This window comes from Heloderma suspectum, chromosome 10 (genome assembly GCF_057233095.1).
Source record: "Heloderma suspectum isolate Gila_16-S chromosome 10, 16-S_ref, whole genome shotgun sequence".
Taxonomy (NCBI): Eukaryota; Metazoa; Chordata; class Lepidosauria; order Squamata; family Helodermatidae; genus Heloderma; species Heloderma suspectum.
The window spans coordinates 40,762,541-40,783,748 of NC_139467.1; the positions used below are offsets into that span (position 1 = coordinate 40,762,541).

A 21,208-nucleotide genomic window follows, 5' to 3' on the forward strand; every position below is an offset into this window, starting at 1 on the left:
GGAGTTACTTCTGAGCAGACACACCTATGCTTGTGCTGGGAAAGAGGGTGCGGGGATAACACAAAGATGGGAAGCCAGCCCCCATTTTAACCTGCAAGATCTCTATAATGAAGGGTCGTACTTCCTAAGGCAATAAACCAAACAAAGGAGAATCAGAGCCTCAGATCACGCACTTTACCGCACTTAGGGAACTGGGCTTTCAACTGTGCCATGTCAATTGAGTGGGATCTCTCTAAGCACTGATGTGGGCTTTCAGAGGGCAACCCTCATTCAGCACAATGGGAGTCACTTCTGAGGAGACCCCAATGGGTTTGTGCAGGGACGGGAAACACACCGGAAACACCCCTTGACCGGGGTCACGGTGAAAGGCACATCCCTGGGCAGGGCTGGCACACCCGAGGTCAGTGCGGGGGTTGGGGCACGCAGCAACTACACCAAGGAGAACCCAACTTAAGGAAAAGAATCGGACTTTAAGCAGTCTCAGGAAATCTGGTTTTTCCCTGATAAGCTCCAGAGTGGCTGCTGGATGGCCACGACATTATGTATCCCTAACGACCTCGACACGCAGCCAGCTCGGAGTAAATCGCTGGCGGAAACACCCCCGGGACAATCTTTGAGTGGACTCTGCTGCTCCAAATGGAGGACTGGAAGAAAAATAATAATAGGGCAACCTTATACCTGCCTATTCAGAATTAAGCCTCACTGAGTTCAGTGGGGCTTACTCTGAGGTATGTTGGTGTAGGATTGCAGCCTAAAGATGCAATCCTATGCATATTTAGGCATGGCTGTCTGGGGAATGCTGGGAGTTGTAGGACTTTTCTGTCTAAACATACATAGGATTGTGCCCTAAACTGGGACTCCACCATTTTCTCCCTCTCTTTTCCTTTCCAGAGGGGTAGCTGCATTAGTCTGCTGCAGCAAAAACAACAAAGAGTCTTGTGGTACCTGAAAAAGTTTATTATTCTGTTTATTATACATTTATTCTGGCAGAAGCTTCTGTGGACCCTCTCCAAGGTGAAGTGTCCATCTCATGTAGCAAGGTGTTGGAGGAGAGACCTGTGTGCCATGCAGCCTGCTCTGCACCTACCACGCTAGGCTGCTGTCTTCAGGAGCAATGGAGGATGTCCCGCCGTCAGTGCTGAAGACAGATTCATCCGCCTGTCCAGTCAACGTTTGTACTTTTTGTACATGGAATAGGAAGGGGCATCATCTTGTCCTTCACCTCAGGCAGCAAAATGTCTTGGGCCGCCACTGGCCATCAGATTAGTAAGAGAGAACACCGCTGTTGAAAAGCTAAGCAACTGTGAGCTAACAGGAATCAACAGTTTCCCCACTAGGTGAATTACCATATCTGGCCGAAAAGGCGGGAAATCCCTCCTTTCCAGGGGGGACTTCTGATCCACAGTTTCCCCACTAGGTGGAGATCTAGGGAATTGCCATATCTGGCCGAAAAGGCGGGAAATCCCTCCTTTCCAGGGGGGACTTCTGATCCACAGTTTCCCCACTAGGTGGAGATCTAGGGAATTGCCATATATGGTCGAAAAGGCGGGAAATCCCTCCTTTTCAGGGGGGACTTCTGATCCACAGTTTCCCCACTAGGTGGAGATCTAGGGAATTACCATATATGGCCGAAAAGGCGGGAAATCCCTCCTTTTCAGGGGGGACTTCTGATCCACAGTTTCCCCACTAGGTGGAGGTCTAGGGAATTACCATATATGGCCGAAAAGGCGGGAAATCCCTCCTTTCCAGGGGGGACTTCTGATCCACAGTTTCCCCACTAGGTGGAGGTCTAGGGAATTACCATATATGGCCGAAAAGGCGGGAAATCCCTCCTTTCCAGGGGGGACTTCTGATCCACAGTTTCCCCACTAGGTGGAGATCTAGGGAATTACCATATATGGCCGAAAAGGCGGGAAATCCCTCCTTTCCAGGGGGGACTTCTGATCCACAGTTTCCCCACTAGGTGGAGATCTAGGGAATTACCATATATGGCCGAAAAGGCGGGAAATCCCTCCTTTCCAGGGGGGACTTCTGATCCACAGTTTCCCCACTAGGTGGAGATCTAGGGAATTACCATATATGGCCGAAAAGGCAGGAAATCCCTCCTTTCCAGGGGGGACTTCTGATCCACAGTTTCCCCACTAGGTGGAGATCTAGGGAATTACCATATATGGCCGAAAAGGCGGGAAATCCCTCCTTTTCAGGGGGGACTTCTGATCCACAGTTTCCCCACTAGGTAGAGATCTAGGGAATTACCATATATGGCCGAAAAGGCGGGAAATTCCTCCTTTTCAGGGGGGACTTCTGATCCACAGTTTCCCCACCAGGTGGAGATCTAGGGAATTACCATATATGGCCGAAAAGGCGGGAAATCCCTCCTTTCCAGGGGGGACTTTTGAATGCAGGCAGCTGTGAGGGAGTCCCTCAGAGAGCCACGTCTAATGAATCTTATGTAGAAGCCTGTTGTATAGCATAGGATGACGCTTGGGGAGCAGGCAGGGAGAGAGAAACGTTAGCTGTGTGCTTTACCAACACACTACTGCCTAACCAGGCAACATAATACTCTACTATTATGTTACTGCCTAACCAGGGGCGGCATAGTACTATTATTAATACTATCATGTCAAGGGTCAAAAATTACCTAGCTGCACCGCTGTTATGTGGCAGCCATCAGTACCTCTTGCAGAAGCAAATTCCATAGTTTCACCTCTGTATTCGAGTGTAATACATGAAAACAGCCTAAAGGCAAATAAATCTTCCCCCTTCCCCACAACCAGCCTTCTTTCCTTATATGTATCAGGCCATGGGGTGTAGGAGTGCCAAATGTTCCTGAAGAAGATGTCCAAGTCCCATTCCTATACATCAGCCTTCCCCAACATGGGATGTCCAGATCTTCTGGCCCATGACTCCAGCCAGCATTGCCAGTGGTCAGGGATGATAGAACCAAAGGGGCACCATCTTAAAGTATTGGCAGCCATCTGAGGCAGCCTCCTACAGTGGAAAGTCCCAGAGGAAGGTAGTCTTATCAACTGCCTTGTTGACACCAACAGCGATGGTCTGTTTCATATCAGGTACAGCCGGAGGAGCCCCCCCCCCCTCGAGTAGCCGCCACTCCTGCAGCTGGTTAGAACCAGTTCCAGCTAGATCGCTTCCTGCCCAGCTTGCAAGGACAGGTCAGCCATAGAGACATGTCAACTACGCATGCTTAATGAAGTTCATGAATATTATGTGGCCCACCCTGCATAGCTAATGAGGTCATTATACTTAATGTATATAAGCTGTACCAAAAACATCTAGGGTGTGGTTCTCCTTTGTGGCGTTGGCCACGAGAATCCACCCGAACAGCGCTGTTTGTCTCCTGCCAAATAAAACTGCGTTGGACTGAATCTCAGAGTTCTGTGTGTCTCTAAGGGGATATTGGCATACCCCTCCTAGAGGGAACGAAGTTAAGCATAATTTGTGCAACAGGGATGATAGGGGAGCTGTAGGCCAAAAGTTCTGGAGGGGCCCACGTTGGAGAAGGCTGCTGTAGATGGTGGGCATTTTCTCCCACCAGTAACTTATCTGTGTCTCTCCACAGCCTTCTATGAAGGCTGCTGTTATCCGGACTATGTCACTGAGTGATAGTCTGTGAGACTTCTGCCTTGCTCAAGCAATAAACACGTGTTTGATCCAGAGCTTACCTGTGTCTAGCTGATTTTATTAGACCATCAGCTAGCCAACGAACCAAGGGGGCTTTTCTCCCCTCTTACCACAATTGCTACGGAGTTGAGGTGCAGCAAAAGAGCAGCTGCTATTCTGTGCAACCTGCTTCCCTTAATGCGCCGCATGGAAGGTAAAACTGAAAGGAACTTGGGCTGTTGCCTACAAAACTCACTACGCCGCTCTTCATGCAGAATATACCCAATGGAATAGGTTCCCATGGAGTTCAGAGGTTGCCCATCAAGATGGGCAGGCCCTCCAGAACTTTGTAGAAGCTGCCTCAGTTTTCCCAAGCGATTCTGATGATCCAGAAAGGTGTCACCTACCCATGCCCATATCTGCTCGCTGCCCCATCTCCACCACCCCTGCCTGCCCCAAACACACAACCCCCATTCCTTTCCCTGAACTTGGCTTCAAGAGCAAGGGCAAAAGCTTCGATGGGAGGAGAGGGGAGGGGAGGGTGAATTCCCCTCCATCCCCTTGTTCCATTTTCTAACAGCCTGACGGGATACAGGATTGTGTAAGATGTAGTTATCCCAAGATGTAGAACTACACCTCCTGCGGTCTCCTGCACCTTCTCAGACCCTCAGGAAACACAGAGAAGAAGGAAGGTGGGAAAACCCTGTTCTCCCCTTGTTAGCCACTTCTGCCACTCCCCTGCCACTGCTGAACTAAGGAAAGGGAAAGGAATGTGGTTCGTTTCTGAGCCTGGCTGTAGAGAACTTTGCCAGCATCTTTAAATTGCTTGTCGGAAGGTTCTAGCAAGGATGTTGATCCATTCATCCTACTCAGAAATAATTACTGTCATTTAAATAGGAATGCAGTACGTCTCACTGTAGCATGGAAGACTGTCGCCAGGTGATCTGTTTGCCGGCTGCTCAGTCTGCTGCACAGGTGTGGACAGCCCTTCAAACAGAGAACTGTCCCCTGTAAATTAGGACACATGGGTACTGCTGTTGCATGGGGTAGGGGGGTTATGTTTGGCCAAGCTGTCCTGCTTTAGTCTCCTGCTGCCAGTTACAAGTGGGAGCATATCCTGTCCCTGTGCGGATTTCCTTAATAACCTCAGAAATACGGTGAGATACAAATGCGCTTTGAGGGATGGCTAGGATTCCCCCACACTTAACGTTGACACGGATTTGAAGAAGGGAGGAGCCCAGGAGCAACTAATAGGACAGGGCAATTCAGGACAGGAGAGGCTGCACACTATCGGCAGAGGGGAAGGAGTCTAGCTTCTAGAGCACAATAGGGTTTCGTAGCTGTCCAAATTGCACACAGCAAGGTAGGATTCTGCCTGTTCTGCTACCACTGCAACCCCAGGGGAGAAGGACCTGAAGTTTACTAGCTTAGATGACTTGAAAGGAGTATAGGAAAATTCATGGTGATCCACCTATTTGACTGGTGGGGTGGAGAGCAGGTCAGCGGAGGCGGCGCCAAGGGGGTCGCAATAGGCAGAGCAGTCTTTGAATCCCCAACAGCCAGCAATCCATAAGATATACAGGGGAAACTGAGAAACATGAACATGCAAAGGAGGGGGTGGGGAAATCACACAGCCACACAAAAGCACTCCTTTCGACCCACATTTTCCTGTTCCGGCAACAGCTCCTATTCTACTGAGAATAAGCAACTTTAAGATCATAAGTGCACAATGGGTGGGGAGTTACACAACCACACAAAATCAGGATGATGCCACTGCTAATGATGACATCCTGTGATAATATCCTCAGAGCCACACAGCCAGGGCCAGATCAAGGCCACAATGGGCCCCAGGGCTAGCTGTCTGTAGTGACCAGCTACTTCTGTCCCTAATACTGAACTCATCCCACGTGGAAATTTGTCTTATTGAGACATTGAGCAAACGTAGCAGTTATGGAATCAGAGGACAGGTCCTCTTATGGATCAGTAACTGGTTACAGAACAGAAAGCAGAGAGCAGGAATAAATGGTAAATTCTCCCAATGGAGGGAAGTAAATAGTGGGCTCTCACAGAGATCTGTATTAGGACTAATGCTTTTCAACCTGTTCATAAATGATCTGGAATTAGGAGTGAGCAGTGAAGTGGCCAAGGTTGTGGATGACACCAAATTATTTAGGGTGGTTAAAACAAAAAGGGATTGTGAAGAGCTCCAAAATGATCTCTCCAAACTGGGAGAATGGGCATCTAAATGGCAAATGCAGTTCAGTGTAAGCAAGTGTAAAGTGATGCACGTCGGGGCAAAAAGTCCCAACTTCAAGTATAGCCTGATGGGATCTGAGCTAGCGGTGACCAACCAGGAAAGAAATCTTAGGGTTGTGGTAGACAGCTCAATGAAGATGTCAACCTAGTGTGCGGCTGCTGTGCAAACTCCATGTTAGCCATAATCAGAAAAGAAACTGAGAATAAAAATGCCAATATCATACTGCCCCTATACAAATCTATGGTGCAGCCACACTTGATGCTATTCTCGATCATCCCAGAATGCAGGACATGGAATAATGGGCTGAAGTGACAGGAAGCCAGATTCCGGCTGAACATTAGGAAAAACTTTCTGACTGTTAGAGCAATACAACAAGGGAACCAATGACCTAGGGAGGTGGGTGACTCTCCCACACTGGAGGCATTCAAGATGAGGCTGGACAGCCATCTGTCAGGCATGTTCTGACTTGGATTCCTGCACCGAGCAGGGGGTTGTATTGTCTTGTAGGCCCCTTCCAACCCTACTATTCTATGATTCTAAGTACTTCTTCACACAGCGCATAGTTAGACTATGGAACTTGCTACCACAGGATGTAGTGATGGCCACCAATTTGGATGGCTTTAAAGGGTGAAGGGACAAAGTCCTGGAGGAAAAGGCTATCAATGGCTACTAGTCTTGATGGCTATGTGCTACCTCCAGTACCAGAGGCAGTGAGCCTATGTACACCAGTTGCTCGGGAAAGTGGGCGGGAGGGTGCTGTCGCACTCATGCCCTGCTTGTGGGTTCCTGGTCAACAGCAGGTTGGCCACTGTGTGAACAGAATGCTGGACTAGAGGGACGCTTGGTCTGATCCAGCATGGCTCTTCTTATGTTCTTATGAGTCTCCCTTACTCTCACAAAAAACAAAGTAGCTAACAAAAATGATAGGTCAAGGCAAGGTTTGAGAATATACTTGGCAGAAAAAATCGAATATACTTCGTTTTTAAATCGCTGTGTAAATCATTGTACTCCGAGTGTGGGGGAGGAGTCTGCATGTTTTCAAGATGGGCTTAGCAAATCATGTGCTGGTTACAAGAGGCTCCTGGCGACCCAGGTTACTCTGGGAAGAAGGAGGGTGAGGGGAAATCTTTGATCTTCCTTTTAGGGAATATAAAGTTCCCAAAATGGAGTAACCTGAGACATGAGGACACTCCTGTAACCAGCACATAACCTCCTGGGCCCACTGTGAATACCTGTAGACTCCTCCTCCCACACTACACCTTGGAGCTAGCCTAAACTTGTACACTGGATTTAGTGGACTTGTTCCACCTCACCTCACCTCACCAGTGCCTTTAGACAGCCATATGTATTACTTCAGTTGTGAGGCTAACAATTAACACTTCCCCCCACCCCTGCCCCGCCAACCCATTCTATACAGTGGGAAAACTTAATCCCATGAATATTTTCAACAGGGCCTCAGCCACAGCTGGAGCATCCACTGATCTCAGAGCCTCAGCATCGGGGTACCTCGTGGCAAAGTCCACCACAGCCAGGATGACGCTCTTGCTGTTTTTAGTAGGTCAAGTGAAGGGCCCTACTATATCCATCACCACCCTATAAAAGGCTTGCCCTATGACAGGCAGAGGTTGTAAAGGAGCCTTCCCCTTTTGCCGTCCTTTCCTCATTCTGACACACTTCACACGACTGGCACGCTGAGGCCAGCTCCCTGGCAACGCTGGGCCGACAGAAACAGACTGATAACCTTTTGCTAGTCTTCCCAGTTCCCAAATGACCTGCATAGGGGATGCAATAAGCCAGCTCCAGTAACTGAGGCCTGAATATCTGTGGGACTATCAGTTGTGTCACCAGTTCACAGCTTGACTATCTCGCCTTAGGTAACCACAACCCATCCAGTGGGTCGCCACCGTACAATCTGTTCTTTGGTATTGTCAGAAAAGGGGATTTCTTGTGGTAAGGCCTGATCCCTCGTTGGCTGTAAGCTACATCAGTCTGCACCTCCTGTTTAAACTCATTTGCCTCACACACATCTTCTACAGGAAGAGTTAGCTCTGTAGCTGCTTCCTTGCCCCCCTTTCCCCTGTAAGTCAACTGTTGCAGCATTTCTCTCTGGGACTCAGGCGCAGGGTCTGTCAGCTCTGTTACGTCGTCACCTTGCATCAGTGTGTTCAAGCTGGCTGCTGCCACTCTACCCTTTTGACTTCCAGTGGCAATATATATTTTCTCTCCTGCTCCCATAATGTCTCTCCCAAGTATATCGGGTTCATCTTGGTTAGAGTTCACTTGCACACTGTATATCCCTTCCTTTCCCATCCATGAGATCTTCACCTTGGCCATCCTGTCCTCGAGCTGTGAGGACACACAGACTTTATTCTATAACTTCGTAATGTTCCCTTTATTACCACCCTCTTATACCTAGCCAAGAGAAAAAGGCATAGGATTTCATAAACAAAGAAAACTATTGATTTCCCACAGCAGACAATATCTTCCCACACACACAGTAACGCTGTCACTAGGACCTTGATTTCCACTCAAACCAAAACAGCCAGATCAAAGAGGATGGCAACACTGGAGAAGGAGGAACCAGCCCCCCAGGAGGAAGAGGATCCCATTCCTGGCCCGAGCTATAGTAAGGGAGGCGCAATGTGCCTTTTGTGCTGAGTTCTTCCCCCCGCCCCGCCACCCTGGGTGATTGAAAAAAGAAAAAAAGCCTCCAATTAAAACTTTCTTTCTTTCTTTGACCCCTGTTTGGGGCAGGGGAGGGGTGGATTTCTGGCCAAAATTGCCATTGTCCCAATCCGATTCAGGTTGCACAGACTTGCACAAATGTAAATAAAACTACTTCCCTACCTGATCCAGCTAAGCTGCTGCTTCTCTCATTCCCACCATGCAGGAAGGTCCAGCTGTTGCTGCTCCCCCTCAGTCATGCTTTAAAAAAAAAAAAATTAAACAACATTGATGTGCGATTTGCTCACTCAGCACCCTGCCTGATAAGAAAGGGGTGAGAGCCAACTGGGTGGCTCTCCTGTTGATTCCCTTGGTCACAACAAGGAAGCGGTCCTGAACAGTTCTGACTTTCTGAAGAGCGATCAACAGGTTGCCCCTGGCCAAAAGCCATTTGCCCCTTCTGCATGCTCATGCTCGCCATTAAAACAATACCAACCGCACAGGCACAGCATTAGTTGCAGGAATGTTCTCAGCATGTGCAGTTCTCACACATGCTCAAAACATACCCCTAGCTGACATTAGAATCTGCATGAGTAAGAGAGAAGTCAGTGCGCTGCCCCGCCGTGACTTCCATGACGTAAAGGTCTGCTGCTGGCTCTGGGGTGACTGGGGAAGGTGGAGAAGGGGGGGGAGTAATAGGCAGTTTGCCAGCCCCGACCAGTGGTTGCCACTAGGCTTTGTGAACCTCCATCCAATGGAGAGATCACCTGACTATGAGGCAATATGAGGTAGCCATCCAACATAAAGACTCTCCACAAAAACTGTCCTGGTCTCCCTCCAGCCCCAAGATAGCAGCACTCTTAGGCCAGTCACCACTTAAAGGCTTCCACACACACATCATGGAGTCATTCTGTCAGTGCAATTCTCCCTGCAGGCCGACATTTGCTAGTAGAGGATTCTGAGGCCAAAGTGTTGAATCCACTTATCTGACACTTTGCTTGCACTCTCTAATGCCCTAGTTGGCAATTACTTCAGAACATAAGAAGAGCCATGCTCAATTAGACCAAGGGTCCGTCTAATCCAGCATTCTTTTCACACAGTTGCCAACCAGCTGTTGACTGGGAACCCACAAGCAGGACACGAGTGCAACAGCACCCTCCCACTCATGTTCCCCAGAGACTGGTGTACATAGGCATACTAGTTCTGGTACTGGAGGTAGCACACAGCCATCAGGACTAGTAGCCATTGATAGCCTTCTCCTCCAGGTATTTGCCTAACCCCTTTTTAAAGCCAGCCAAATTGGTAGCCATCACTACATGTTATGGTAGCAAATTCTGTAGTCTAACTATGTGCTGTGTGAAGAAGTACTTCTTTTTATGTGTCCTGAATCTTCCACCAATCAGCTTCATGGGATGACCCCGAGTTTAAGTATTATCAGTTAGGGAGAAAAAAAAGTCTCCCTATCTACAGTCTTCACAGCATGCATGTGTACTCCTCTATCATGTCTCCCCTTACCCTCTTATTTTACAAGCTAAACAGTCCCAGCTGTTGTAATCTTCCGTCATAGGGGAGATGTTACCACCTCTTGATCATTTTAGTTGCCCTTTTCTGCACTTTTTCCAGCTTTACAATATCTACGATATCTTTTTTTAGGTGTAGTGACCAGAACTGTACACAGTATTCTAAGTGTAGTCACACTATAGATTTGTATAGGGGCAGTATGATATTTAAGTTTTATTCTCAATTTCTTTACTAATTAGGCCTAACATGGAGTTTGACTTTTTTTATAGCAGCCGCACACTGGGTTGACGTCTTCATTGAAGTGACCTGCTGGACTTGGTGCTGCCTTTCCTAACCCCCAAGCATTTTGAAGGGATTTAACACTCTTGACCCCCTTCATGGATCACTGCCTTGTTGTGGCGAAGAGGCTTGCTTCCCCCTTTTTGATGGAGAAGCTCAGTGAAGCCATAAGCTATGCCGTGCAGGGCCACCCAAGACGGACAGGTCATGGCAGAGAGTTCTGACAAAATGTGGTCCACTGGAGAAGGAAATGGCAACCCACTCCAGTATTCTTGCCAAGAAAACCCCATGGAACGTATCACAAGGCTAAAAGAGATGACGCCGGAAGATGAGCCCCTCAGGTCGGAAGGTGTCCAATATACTACTGGGGAAGAGCAGAGGGTATTTCCAAGTAGCGCCAGAAAGAGTGAAGCGGCTGGGCCAAAGCCGAAAGGACACTCAGCTGTGGATGTGTCTGGTGGTGAAAAGAAAATCCGATGCTGTAAAGAACAATATTGTTTAGGAACCTGGAATGTCAGATCAATGAATCAAGGTAAGCTGGAGGTGGTCAAACATGAGATGGCAAGATTGAACATCGACATCTTGGGAATCAGCAAACTAAAATGGACAGGCATGGGCGAATTTAATTCAGGTGACCATCATATCTACTACTGTGGGCAAGAATCCCGGAGAAGAAATGGAGTAGTACTCATAGTCAACAAAAGGGTGGGAAAAGCAGTACTGGGGTACAATCTTAAAAACGATAGAATGATCTCAGTACGAATCCAAGGCAAACCATTCAACATCACAGTAATTCAAGTCTATGCCCCAACCACTGAGGCCGAAGAAGCTGAGGTTGATCGGTTCTATGAAGACCTACAACACCTTCTAGAACTAACACCAAAAAAAGATGTCCTCTTCATCATAGGGGATTGGAATGCTAAAGTAGGAAATCAAGAAATCACCAGGATAACGGGCAGGCATGGCCTGGGTGTACAAAATGAAGCAGGACAAAAGCTAATAGAGTTTTGCCAAGAGAACATGCTGATCATAGCAAACACTCTTTTCCAACAGCACAAGAGACGACTCTACACATGGACATCACCAGATGGTCAATATCGAAATCAGATTGATTATGTCCTTTGCAGCCAAAGATGGAGAAGCTCTATACAGTCAGTAAAAACAAGACCTGGAGCTGACTGTGGCTCAGATCATGAGCTTCTTGTTGCAAAATTTCAGCTTAAATTGAAGAACGTAGGGAAAACCACTAAACCATTCAGGTATGACCTAAATCATATCCCTGATGAATATACAGTGGAGGTGAGGAATAGATTTCAGGGATTAGACCTGATAGACAGAGTGCCTGAGGAACTATGGACAGAGGTCCGTAACATTGTTCAGGAGGCAGCAACGAAATCCATCCCAAAGAAAAAGAAATGCAAGAAAGCCAAGTGGCTGTCTGAGGAGGCTTTACAAGTAGCTGAAGAAAGAAGGGAAGCGAAAAGCAAGGGAGAAAGGGGAAGATATATCCAACTGAATGCAGAGTTCCAGAGAAGAGCAAGGAGAGAAAAGAAGGCCTTCTTAAATGAACAATGTAAAGAAATCGAGGAAAACAACAGAATGGGAAAGACTAGAGATCTCTTCAAGAAAATTGGAGATGTCAAGGAACGTTTTGTGCAAAGACGGGCATGATAAAGGACAAAGAAGGCAGGGACCTAAGAGAAGCAGATGAGATTAAGAAGAGGTGGCAAGAATACACAGCAGAACTATACAGGAAAGATGTGAATGTCCCTGATAGCCATGATAGTGCGGTCACTGAACTTGAGCCGGACATCCTAGAGAGTGAAGTCAAGTGGGCCTTAGGAAGCATTAGTAACAACAAAGCTAGCGGAGATGACAGCATTCCAGCTGAGCTATTTAAAATCCTAAAAGATGATGCTGTTAAAGTGCTGCACTCAATATGCCAACAAATCTGGAACACTCAACAGTGGCCACAAGACTGGGAAAGGTCAGTTTACATTCCAATTCCAAAGAAGGGCAACGCCAAAGAGTGTTCAAACTACCGCACAATTGCGCTCATTTCACATGCCAGCAAGGTGATGCTCCAAATCCTACACGCTAGGCTTCAGCAGTATGTGAACCGAGAACTACCGGAAGTACAAGCTGGGTTTCGAAGAGGCAGAGGAACTAGAGATCAAATCGCCAATGTTCGCTGGATCATGGAGAAAGCAAGAGAATTCCAGAAAAACGTCTATTTCTGCTTCATTGACTACGCTAAAGCCTTTGATTGTGTGGATCACAACAAACTGTGGCAAATTCTTGAAGTGATAGGAGTACCAGACCACCTTACCTGTCTCCTGAGAAACCTGTACGAGGGTCAAGAAGCAGCAGTAAGAACCAGACATGGAACAACCGATTGGTTCAAAATTGGGAAAGGAGTACGACAAGGCTGCATATTGTCACCCTGCTTATTTAACTTATATGCAGAGTACATCATGAGAAACGCCGGGTTGGATGAATCACAGGTCAGAATTAAGATTGCTGGGAGAATTATCAACAACCTCCCATATGCAGACGATACCACCCTAATGGCAGAAAGCGAAGAGGATCTCAAGAGCCTCTTGTTGAGGGTGAAAGAGGAAAGTGCAAAAGCTGGTTTGAAACTCAACATTAAAAAAAAGAAGATCATGGCATCTGGCCCCATCACTTCCTGGCATATAGAAGGGGAAGAAATAGAAGCAGTGAGAGATTTTACTTTCTTGGGCTCCAAGATCACCGCAGACGGTGACTGTAGCCATGAAATTAAAAGACGCTTGCTCCTTGGGAGGAAAGCTATGGCAAACCTAGACAGCATAGTAAGAAGCAGAGACATCACCTTGCCGACAAAGGTCCGTCTAATCAAAGCTATGGTTTTCCCAGTAGTAATGTATGGCTGTGAGAGCTGGACTCTAAGGAAGGCTGAGCGCCGAAGAATTGAAGCTTTCGAACTGTGGTGCTGGAGAAGACTCTTACGAGTCCCCTGGACTGCAAGGAGGTCAAATCAGTCCATCCTAAAGGAAATCAACCCTGAGTGCTCATTGGAAGGACAGATACTGAAGCTGAAGCTCCAATATTTTGGCCACCTAATGCGAAGAGAAAACTCTCTGGAAAAGACTCTGATGCTGGGAAAGACTGAAGGCAAAAGGAGAAGGGGACGACAGAGGATGAGATGGCTAGATAGCATCACCGATGCAATGAATATGAACTTGAGCACACTCCGGGAGAGAGCGCAGGACAGGAAGGCCTGGCATGCTATGGTCCATGGGGTCACGAAGAGTCGGACACGACTGAACGACTGAACAACAACAACAACACTCTTGACTCCTCTTTTCAACTTCTTTTTCACCAGCTCCCTCATTTTAGAGAGGTTTCCTCTACTGAAGTCAAATGTGTTGGACTTCCTGGGCAATTTTCCACTTAAATATGTATTACATTTGATAGCACTTTGGTCACTGTTTCCAATTGGTTCAACAGCATTTATGTCTTGTACTAGGTCCTGAGTGACACCACTTAGGATTAAATTAGGGATGTCTGAGAAATCCATGGTGGAACCAAATGAGTTCAGATTTTGATGAATCCGACCAGCAGATTTCGCAGCGGAGCAGCCTTCCCCTTGTCAGGCAGATTCCGTGGACTTGTGGACCGTTTTTCTAACTTTCCTGAGTTTGTGCAAATGTCATTGTAGAAAAATATGCAAAAAATAGAAAAATCCGGCCAAAAATGCACATTTCTTCAATTCAGAAACTTAAATAATCTCCGCCATGGGCGGACAATGAAACAAAAGACGCCTGACAAACCACAAAACACAAACGGAACAGATTTTCCACAATCCATGCATCCCTAGATTAAATCCAAAATTGCCTCCCCTCTGGTCAGTTCTATGACCAACTGTTCCAGGGTACAGCCATTTAAGGCATCAAGAAATTTAACCTCTTTGTCGTGACTGGAACATGCATTTATCCGGTCAGCGTGGGGGCAATTGAAGTCACCCGTTACAACAACACTACCTTGTTTGGAGGCCTCCCTGATATTTCAACAATTGAAAATATATTCATCTTCATTCCCTTGGGATAATTTAACCTGAACCAGATCCTTCCTAGCTCCTGTCAGCTTTCCTCCAGGGTTTAGTTTAAAAGCTGCTCTGCCACCTTTTTATGTTTAGCTCCAGCAGTCTGGTTCAATTTTGGTTCAAGTGTAGCCCATCCCTCTTGTACAGACCAGGCTTGTCCCAAAATATCCCCCAGTGCCTAACAACTCTGAATCCCTCCTCCCTGCACCACCGTTTCATCCATGCATTGAGACTCCTCAGCTTCACTTATCTAGCTAGCCCTGCGTGTGGAACAAGTAACATTTCAGAGAAAGCCACCTTGGTGGCCCTGGATTTCAGCCTCCTACCTAGCAACCTGAATTTGGCTTCCAGGATCTCCCGACTACATTTCCCCACAGCGTTGGTACCAACATGGACCACAACAACTGACTCCTCCCTGGCACTGCCTACCATGCTATCTGATGATATGATAATAAAGCTTTTATTGTTTCAGCCAATGGTTACAACAAGCATACAAAAAACATAGATCAGTAAAAATCAGATAAACATACGTTATACACTTTTAAACATTCTGTAAGGTCAAAAAATTTACTCTGTAATTTTGGGCTGCAAGAGCAAAATTGCAATAGCGCAGTTGCTTTATAGAGTGATAAAGCACTTGCATGATAGAGTAAATGTGTGATAGAGGCATAGAGACATGAAAGAAATCACCCATCCAGAAAGGAAGAAGTTTAAAAAATCACACTTAGAAAGGGGTTTTCAATGTGACTAGGTCACTACCATGCATTTGTCCAGCAATAGCTATGCCCCCAAATAGCGGCATAGTGAGGTAGTGAGATAGGGGATATAGGTATTGCTGGACAAATGCAAGATAGTGACATACTGAGATAGCTAGATAGGGGGGAGGTGTAGGTACTGCCAACAAAATCCCTATTTTGGTTTAACACTTTAACCTTTTAAAACAAGTTAGAAGCTGCCTGGAGCACACCTATACTTTGCAGGGATGGCCACCAGAGTTTAGTAGCAGGCAAGGTGAAGTAAATGCCAGAGGTAGCACAGAACTCTGACAGCCAGCCCTGAAATGGCGGAAACAGTGGGAAACACAGGCAGGGAAAACACTGGGGAAACACCCCTTGACTGGGGTCAGTGAGGTGAAAGACACACCCCTGGGCAGGGCTATCATGCAGGAGTAAATGCAGAGGGTGGTACGCACCACAACAGAAGCACAGACAAGCCAAATTAAAGAAATTAAATTAAAATCACACTAAAAGCAGTCTCAGAGGAGCCAGTTTTTCAGTGTGAAACTCTGGAGAGGCTGCAAGATGGCCACGACATCATGTATCCCTAACAATGTCCAAATACAGCCAGCTCGGAGTAAGTCACTTGTGGAGATACACCCCTGGAGGCATAAGGCATTTTATTAAAACGCTCTTCCAAAACTGCTGTTTTCATCTACTGCATCCTTAATCATGTTAAAGCTGATCTGAGACAGGGATTAGAAATAACAGTCAAATAACTTTAACATTCAAAATTAATCTTGGTCTTTGCAAACCAGGGTGCTATGTTGTTACTGGAAATTGCACAAAGATCCAATTGGGTAGAGACACTGTAAATCCTGTCCTTAAAAACCGCTTTACTGTGGGCTATATTTAAGATAGTAAAATATTGGATAGAGAATTCATAATAATTAATTTGGGAAATTAATCTCTGAAACCAAGATACTATATTTGATGGATTCGCTCCCATTTTGCTCGAAAAGACACAAATTGGGTAATCTGGTTGGAGGTGAGAAAAAAAACTTGAGCCAAAAATTAAAGGCCCTAATAATGATGTTAATTTTAACTGGCATTACACCAGTTTCCAAACGTAAAGGTGAAGCAGGAGTACTCCTTGATACACCAAGAATCGTCCTTAGCCATTTGTTTTGGAACAATTGTCAACAACAATTGTCATATGGGATTTTTAAACCCCATAGATCTCCTCCATATGCAAATTGGGAGACTGGTTTTAATTTCAGCAAGGTTAGAATTGGGTAGATTTGATCACCTCGCCTTGTGTGCCAGAACTTGTCTGTTTCCCGCCTTCCAGCAGAGCAGAGCAGAGCAGAGGAAGCTGCTCCAGCTGGTCCAGGGACTACAAAAGCAAGCAACCTCCCAGAGAGCGAGCAAACAGGGGGAGCAAACAGGAGTTGGCCAGGGAATTTGCAGTGGCAGAAGAGACAAAGGAGACAAAGGCAAAGAGGTAAATGGGCTGGAGGAAGCCCAGAGGGCTGTCCTTTGTCCTTCTTAGTGGCTGTGAGCTCACCAGGTGCTCCTGAGAGCTCCAACTGAATTGGGGGGGGGTGGCCTGAGTACTCACAGCAGCTGTGTGGGCAGGAAGCTTCAGTCTGTTTCCTGCCTCCCAGCTGAGCAGAGCAGAGCAGAGGAAGCTGCTCCAGCTGGTCCAGGGACTACAGAAGCAAGCAAGCTCCCAGAGAGCGAGCAAACAGGGGGAGAAAACAGGATTTGGTGAGGGGAGGTCAACAGGGAGGCCCCTAACTTTTTTATTTTAAAAAAAAAATGTTTTTTTCATTTATTTGTCTTGTAACACACACTTCCATACCAGTGGGACTCTGTTTTTAACCTCCAGTGAGTAAGGGTCAGGCACAGGCTACTCTAGAACAATCAGAAAGCTGGACACAAACAGGAAAACAGACTATGGAAGGGCAAGACTCTCCAGTGGGGGTGACCTGCAAGGTGTGTGCAATGTTTGTTTTCTTGCCTGAGATCAACATGGCCTACACTTGCAACAAGAGAAGACTGAGGGGAGATAGGATAGCGCTCTTCAAGTACTTGAAAGGTTGTCACAAAGAGGAAGGCCAGGATCTCTTCTCGATCATCCCAGAATCAGGACATGGAATAATGGGCTCAAGTTACAGGAAGCCAGATTCTAGCTGAACATCAGGAAAAACTTCCTGACTGTCAGAGCAATACAACAATGGAACCAATTACAGCCATCTGTCAGGGATGCTCTGACTTGGATTCCTGCATTGAGCAGGGGGTTGGACTCGATGGCCTTGTAGGCCCCTTCCAACCCTACTATTCTATGATTCTATGAACTTCAATAGTCCATTTAATTCAAAATCATATTGATTATATACTTTGCAGCCAAAGATGGAGAAGCTCTATACAGTCAGTAAAAACAAGACCTGGAGCTGACTGTGGCTCAGATCATGAGCTGCTTCTTGCAAAATTTCGGCTTAAATTGAAGAACGTAGGGAAAACCACTAAACCATTCAGGTATGACCTAAATCATATCCCTTATGAATATACAGTGGAGGTGAGGAATAGATTTCAGGGATTAGACCTGATAGACAGAGTGCCTGAGGAACTATGGACAGAGGTCCATAACATTGTTCAGGAGGCAGCAACGAAATCCATCCCAAAGAAAAAGAAATGCAAGAAAGCCAAGTGGCTGTCTGAGGAGGCTTTACAAGTAGCTGAGGAAAGAAGGAAAGCGAAAAGCAAGGGAGAAAGGGGAAGATATACCCAACTGAATGCAGAGTTCCAGGGAATAGCAAGGAGAGACAAGAAGGCCTTCTTAAATGAACAATGCAAAGAAATTGAGGAAAACAATAGAATGGGAAAGACTAGAGATCTTTTCCAGAAAATCGGAGATCTCAAGGGAACATTTTGATTTGACGGGCATGATAAAGGACAAAGAAGGCAGGGACCTACGAGAAGCAGATGAGATTAAGAAGAGGTGGCAAGAATACACAGCAGAACTATACAGGAAAGATCTGAATGTCCCTGATAGCCATGATAGTGCCAACACATTTGGAACACTCAATAGTGGACACAAGGCTGGAAAAGGTCAGTTTACATTCCAATTCCAAAGAAGGGCAATGCCAAATAGTGTTCAAACTACCGTACAATTGCGCTCATTTCACATGGCATATTGAGTGCAGCACTTTAACAGCATCATCTTTTAGGATTTTAAATAGCTCAGCTGGAATACTGTCATCTCCACTAGCTTTGTTGTTAGTAATGCTTCCTAAGGCCCACTTGACTTCACTCTCTAGCATGTCCAGCTCAAGCTCAGTGACCACACTATCATGGCTATCAGGGACATTCACATCTTTCCTGTATAGTTCTGCTGTGTATTCTTTCCACCTCTTCTTAATCTCATCTGCTTCTGTTAGGTCCCTACCTTCTTTGTCCTTTATCATGCCCATCTTTGCACAAAATGTTCCCTTGAGATCTCCGATTTTCTTGAAGAGATCTCTAGTCTTTCCCATTCTGTTGTTTTCCTCGATTTCTTTGCATTGTTCATTTAAGAAGGCCTTCTTGTCTCTCCTTGCTATTCTCTGGAACTCTGCACTCGGTTGGGTATATCTTCCCCTTTCTCCCTTGCTTTTCGCTTCCCTTCTTTCCTCAGCTACTTGTAAAGCCTCCTCAGACAGCCACTTGGCTTTCTTGCATTTCTTTTTCTTTGGGATGGATTTCATTGCTGCCTCCTGAACAATGTTACGGACCTCTGTCCATAGTTCCTCAGGCACTCTGTCTATCAGGTCTAATCCCTTAAATCTATTCGTCACCTCCACTATATATTCATAAGGGATATGATTTAGGTCATACCTGAATGCTTTAGTGGTTTTCCCTACGTTCTTCAATTTAATGATGGGATCTTATGATCCCCTTTTTTAAAGATCGGAATTTCTACAGAAGTATTCCAGCCCTTTGGGAGGTTGCTGCTTAGATTAACACAATCAAACAATTTAGCCAAAATAGGCAGCCACCATCTGATGTTATATTTGAATACCTCTGCTGGAACGTAATCTTCTCCTGGTGCTTTTTTGACTGGCAATGTGTTAATTAATGACTCTATCTCTTTTTGAGATACAAGGGGCCATGGATCTGTGGTGCCAAGAGCGGAGCTCAAAGGCACATGTAATTTTGGGGTACGGGCATTAAATAGGATGCTAAAATGTTTCTCCCAATCCTTCTTTGATATTTGGGGTTTACAATAAGATTATCACTATTTAAGCCGTTATTTACTATCTTCCAAAAGGCTGCCACGTTTTAAATCTTTATGGCTGTTTCCAAGCTATGCCAGAGATATCTTTGGAATATCCTTTTCTTATTTCTAATTAGCTCCCTATATTCTTTTTCTTATTTACAAATATCTTAATTGTTTTGGGAGAGTAGTCAGACTTCAATTGCCTAGCATATTTTCTTGCTACTGATCAAGCCTTTCTACTGTCTGGGTTGAACCAACCTTTTTGAGATAGCGTGGGGAATACTCCATAATTGCTTCTGGTCTAATAAAGCTTTAGATTTCTCATTATGTGCTGATACATATGTAATATGTTTGCTGAATTAACATCTAGTTGCAATATGTTATCATGAAAGGATAACATCTGCTCTGATAAAAGGGTACAATTAATTGTATCCATTATGAGATTATTGTATTTGACCTGATACTCTTCATGAGCAAAAATCTGAGAACTTCCATCCTCTCCAAAAAAAAAAAACCCCTCAGAGGCTGGTGATAACAGTGGCCCATAGAGATAACCTCGAAACTGATAAAGTTCCTAATCTTATTCATGGGAACACATGCATAATCAATTGTATGTTGTCCTCTTACTGATAAAAGGGTAACATTTCCTGGGGTATCTTTAGGATAGGACCCATTTAAAATTACATAATCCTTTTAAACAGGAACTCCAAAAAATTATAACCCGCTACCATCTTATCCCTCAGAATCTGTGGGAAGACATTTAATCATTCATCTTTCTAGATATTTAAATGACCTGTTAACTTATTTTTGTTTCCACTGACTCTGGTGTTGAACTCCCACTACTATAATAATGGAAAGTGAGAATTCGGTTTCTAAATAATGAAAGGCTGACTCCAATTCAATACATAATATATTGAGGCTGTCGTGCTATAGGGAGGGATACAGATGTTGACTATGATTAAGGAAAAACTATTTCCTGACTAGTCTTACTATTAATAGGGATGGAACGACTTCCACCTTATCTGTTTGGTATCAAGCCTCCATTTTTGACTTAATAAAGTAGTCACACCGCCAGCTGGGTGGCCCCTAGAGGAGAGGGATTTTTGCAGGGAGGATCCAAGTTGTACAACCTTCTAGACAGACTGTGACAGCACGTGATGTCCACAGCCTTCACACCAGGCAGGCAATTCACCATGTGGTCTACACGCCCATCACAATCCCAGCTGTCTATGTGTCTAATTATCAAATCTCCCACTACCACAAACCCCCCTCCCCCAAGAGGCACATCCTTAGTGTGAGAGGATATTTGCTGATCTTCGTCGGAATAGGTCTCTTCTAAGGGGTCATTTCCCTCTTCCTTAGAATGACGTCCTCCTTCCCCAAGACCCACATTCTCTATGACCTCAGAAGAGATGTCACCCATGGACACTGCTATTAGGTCCATTAAGGTCTCATCACCAACCTCTCTGCCTCTCTTAGCTTCTCCAGGTCAGCAACCTTGGCTTCAAGGGAACAAACTTGTTCCCTGAGAGCCAGGAGCTCATTACACAAAGCACACACCCACAAATTCTGTCCAGCAGGAAGGTAGTCGTACATGTGGCACTCAGTGCAATACACTGGATAGCCCCCACACCCCTGCTAGCTTTCTACCTTCATAACTTTTTTTTTATTTGGGTGTGTTTTACCTGGAAAACTTAGTTGTTATTACAAGAAAGTGGGGAATTTAGTTATAGTTATTTATTTACAGTTACTTACTGTGAGTAGGGAGGGAAGAGTTTACTGCCCTGAGCTTCCTTGCCCTG

At 45.7% G+C, this 21,208-nt stretch overlaps 1 protein-coding gene across 1 annotated transcript in view; it reads right to left on the reverse strand.

The window, feature by feature from the left end:
- Positions 1-20,850, reverse strand: part of COL9A2 (collagen type IX alpha 2 chain) — a 106,660-nt gene extending 85,810 nt beyond the window's left edge. Inside the window, exons 1-2 of the mRNA XM_084816360.1 lie at positions 20,665-20,850; positions 8,726-8,734 (exon numbers count right to left, since the gene is read on the reverse strand). Coding sequence (XP_084672486.1) covers positions 8,726-8,734; positions 20,665-20,850 — 195 coding nt within the window. The remainder of the gene's footprint in view (positions 1-8,725; positions 8,735-20,664) is intronic.
- Between the last annotated feature and the right edge of the window lie 358 nt (positions 20,851-21,208).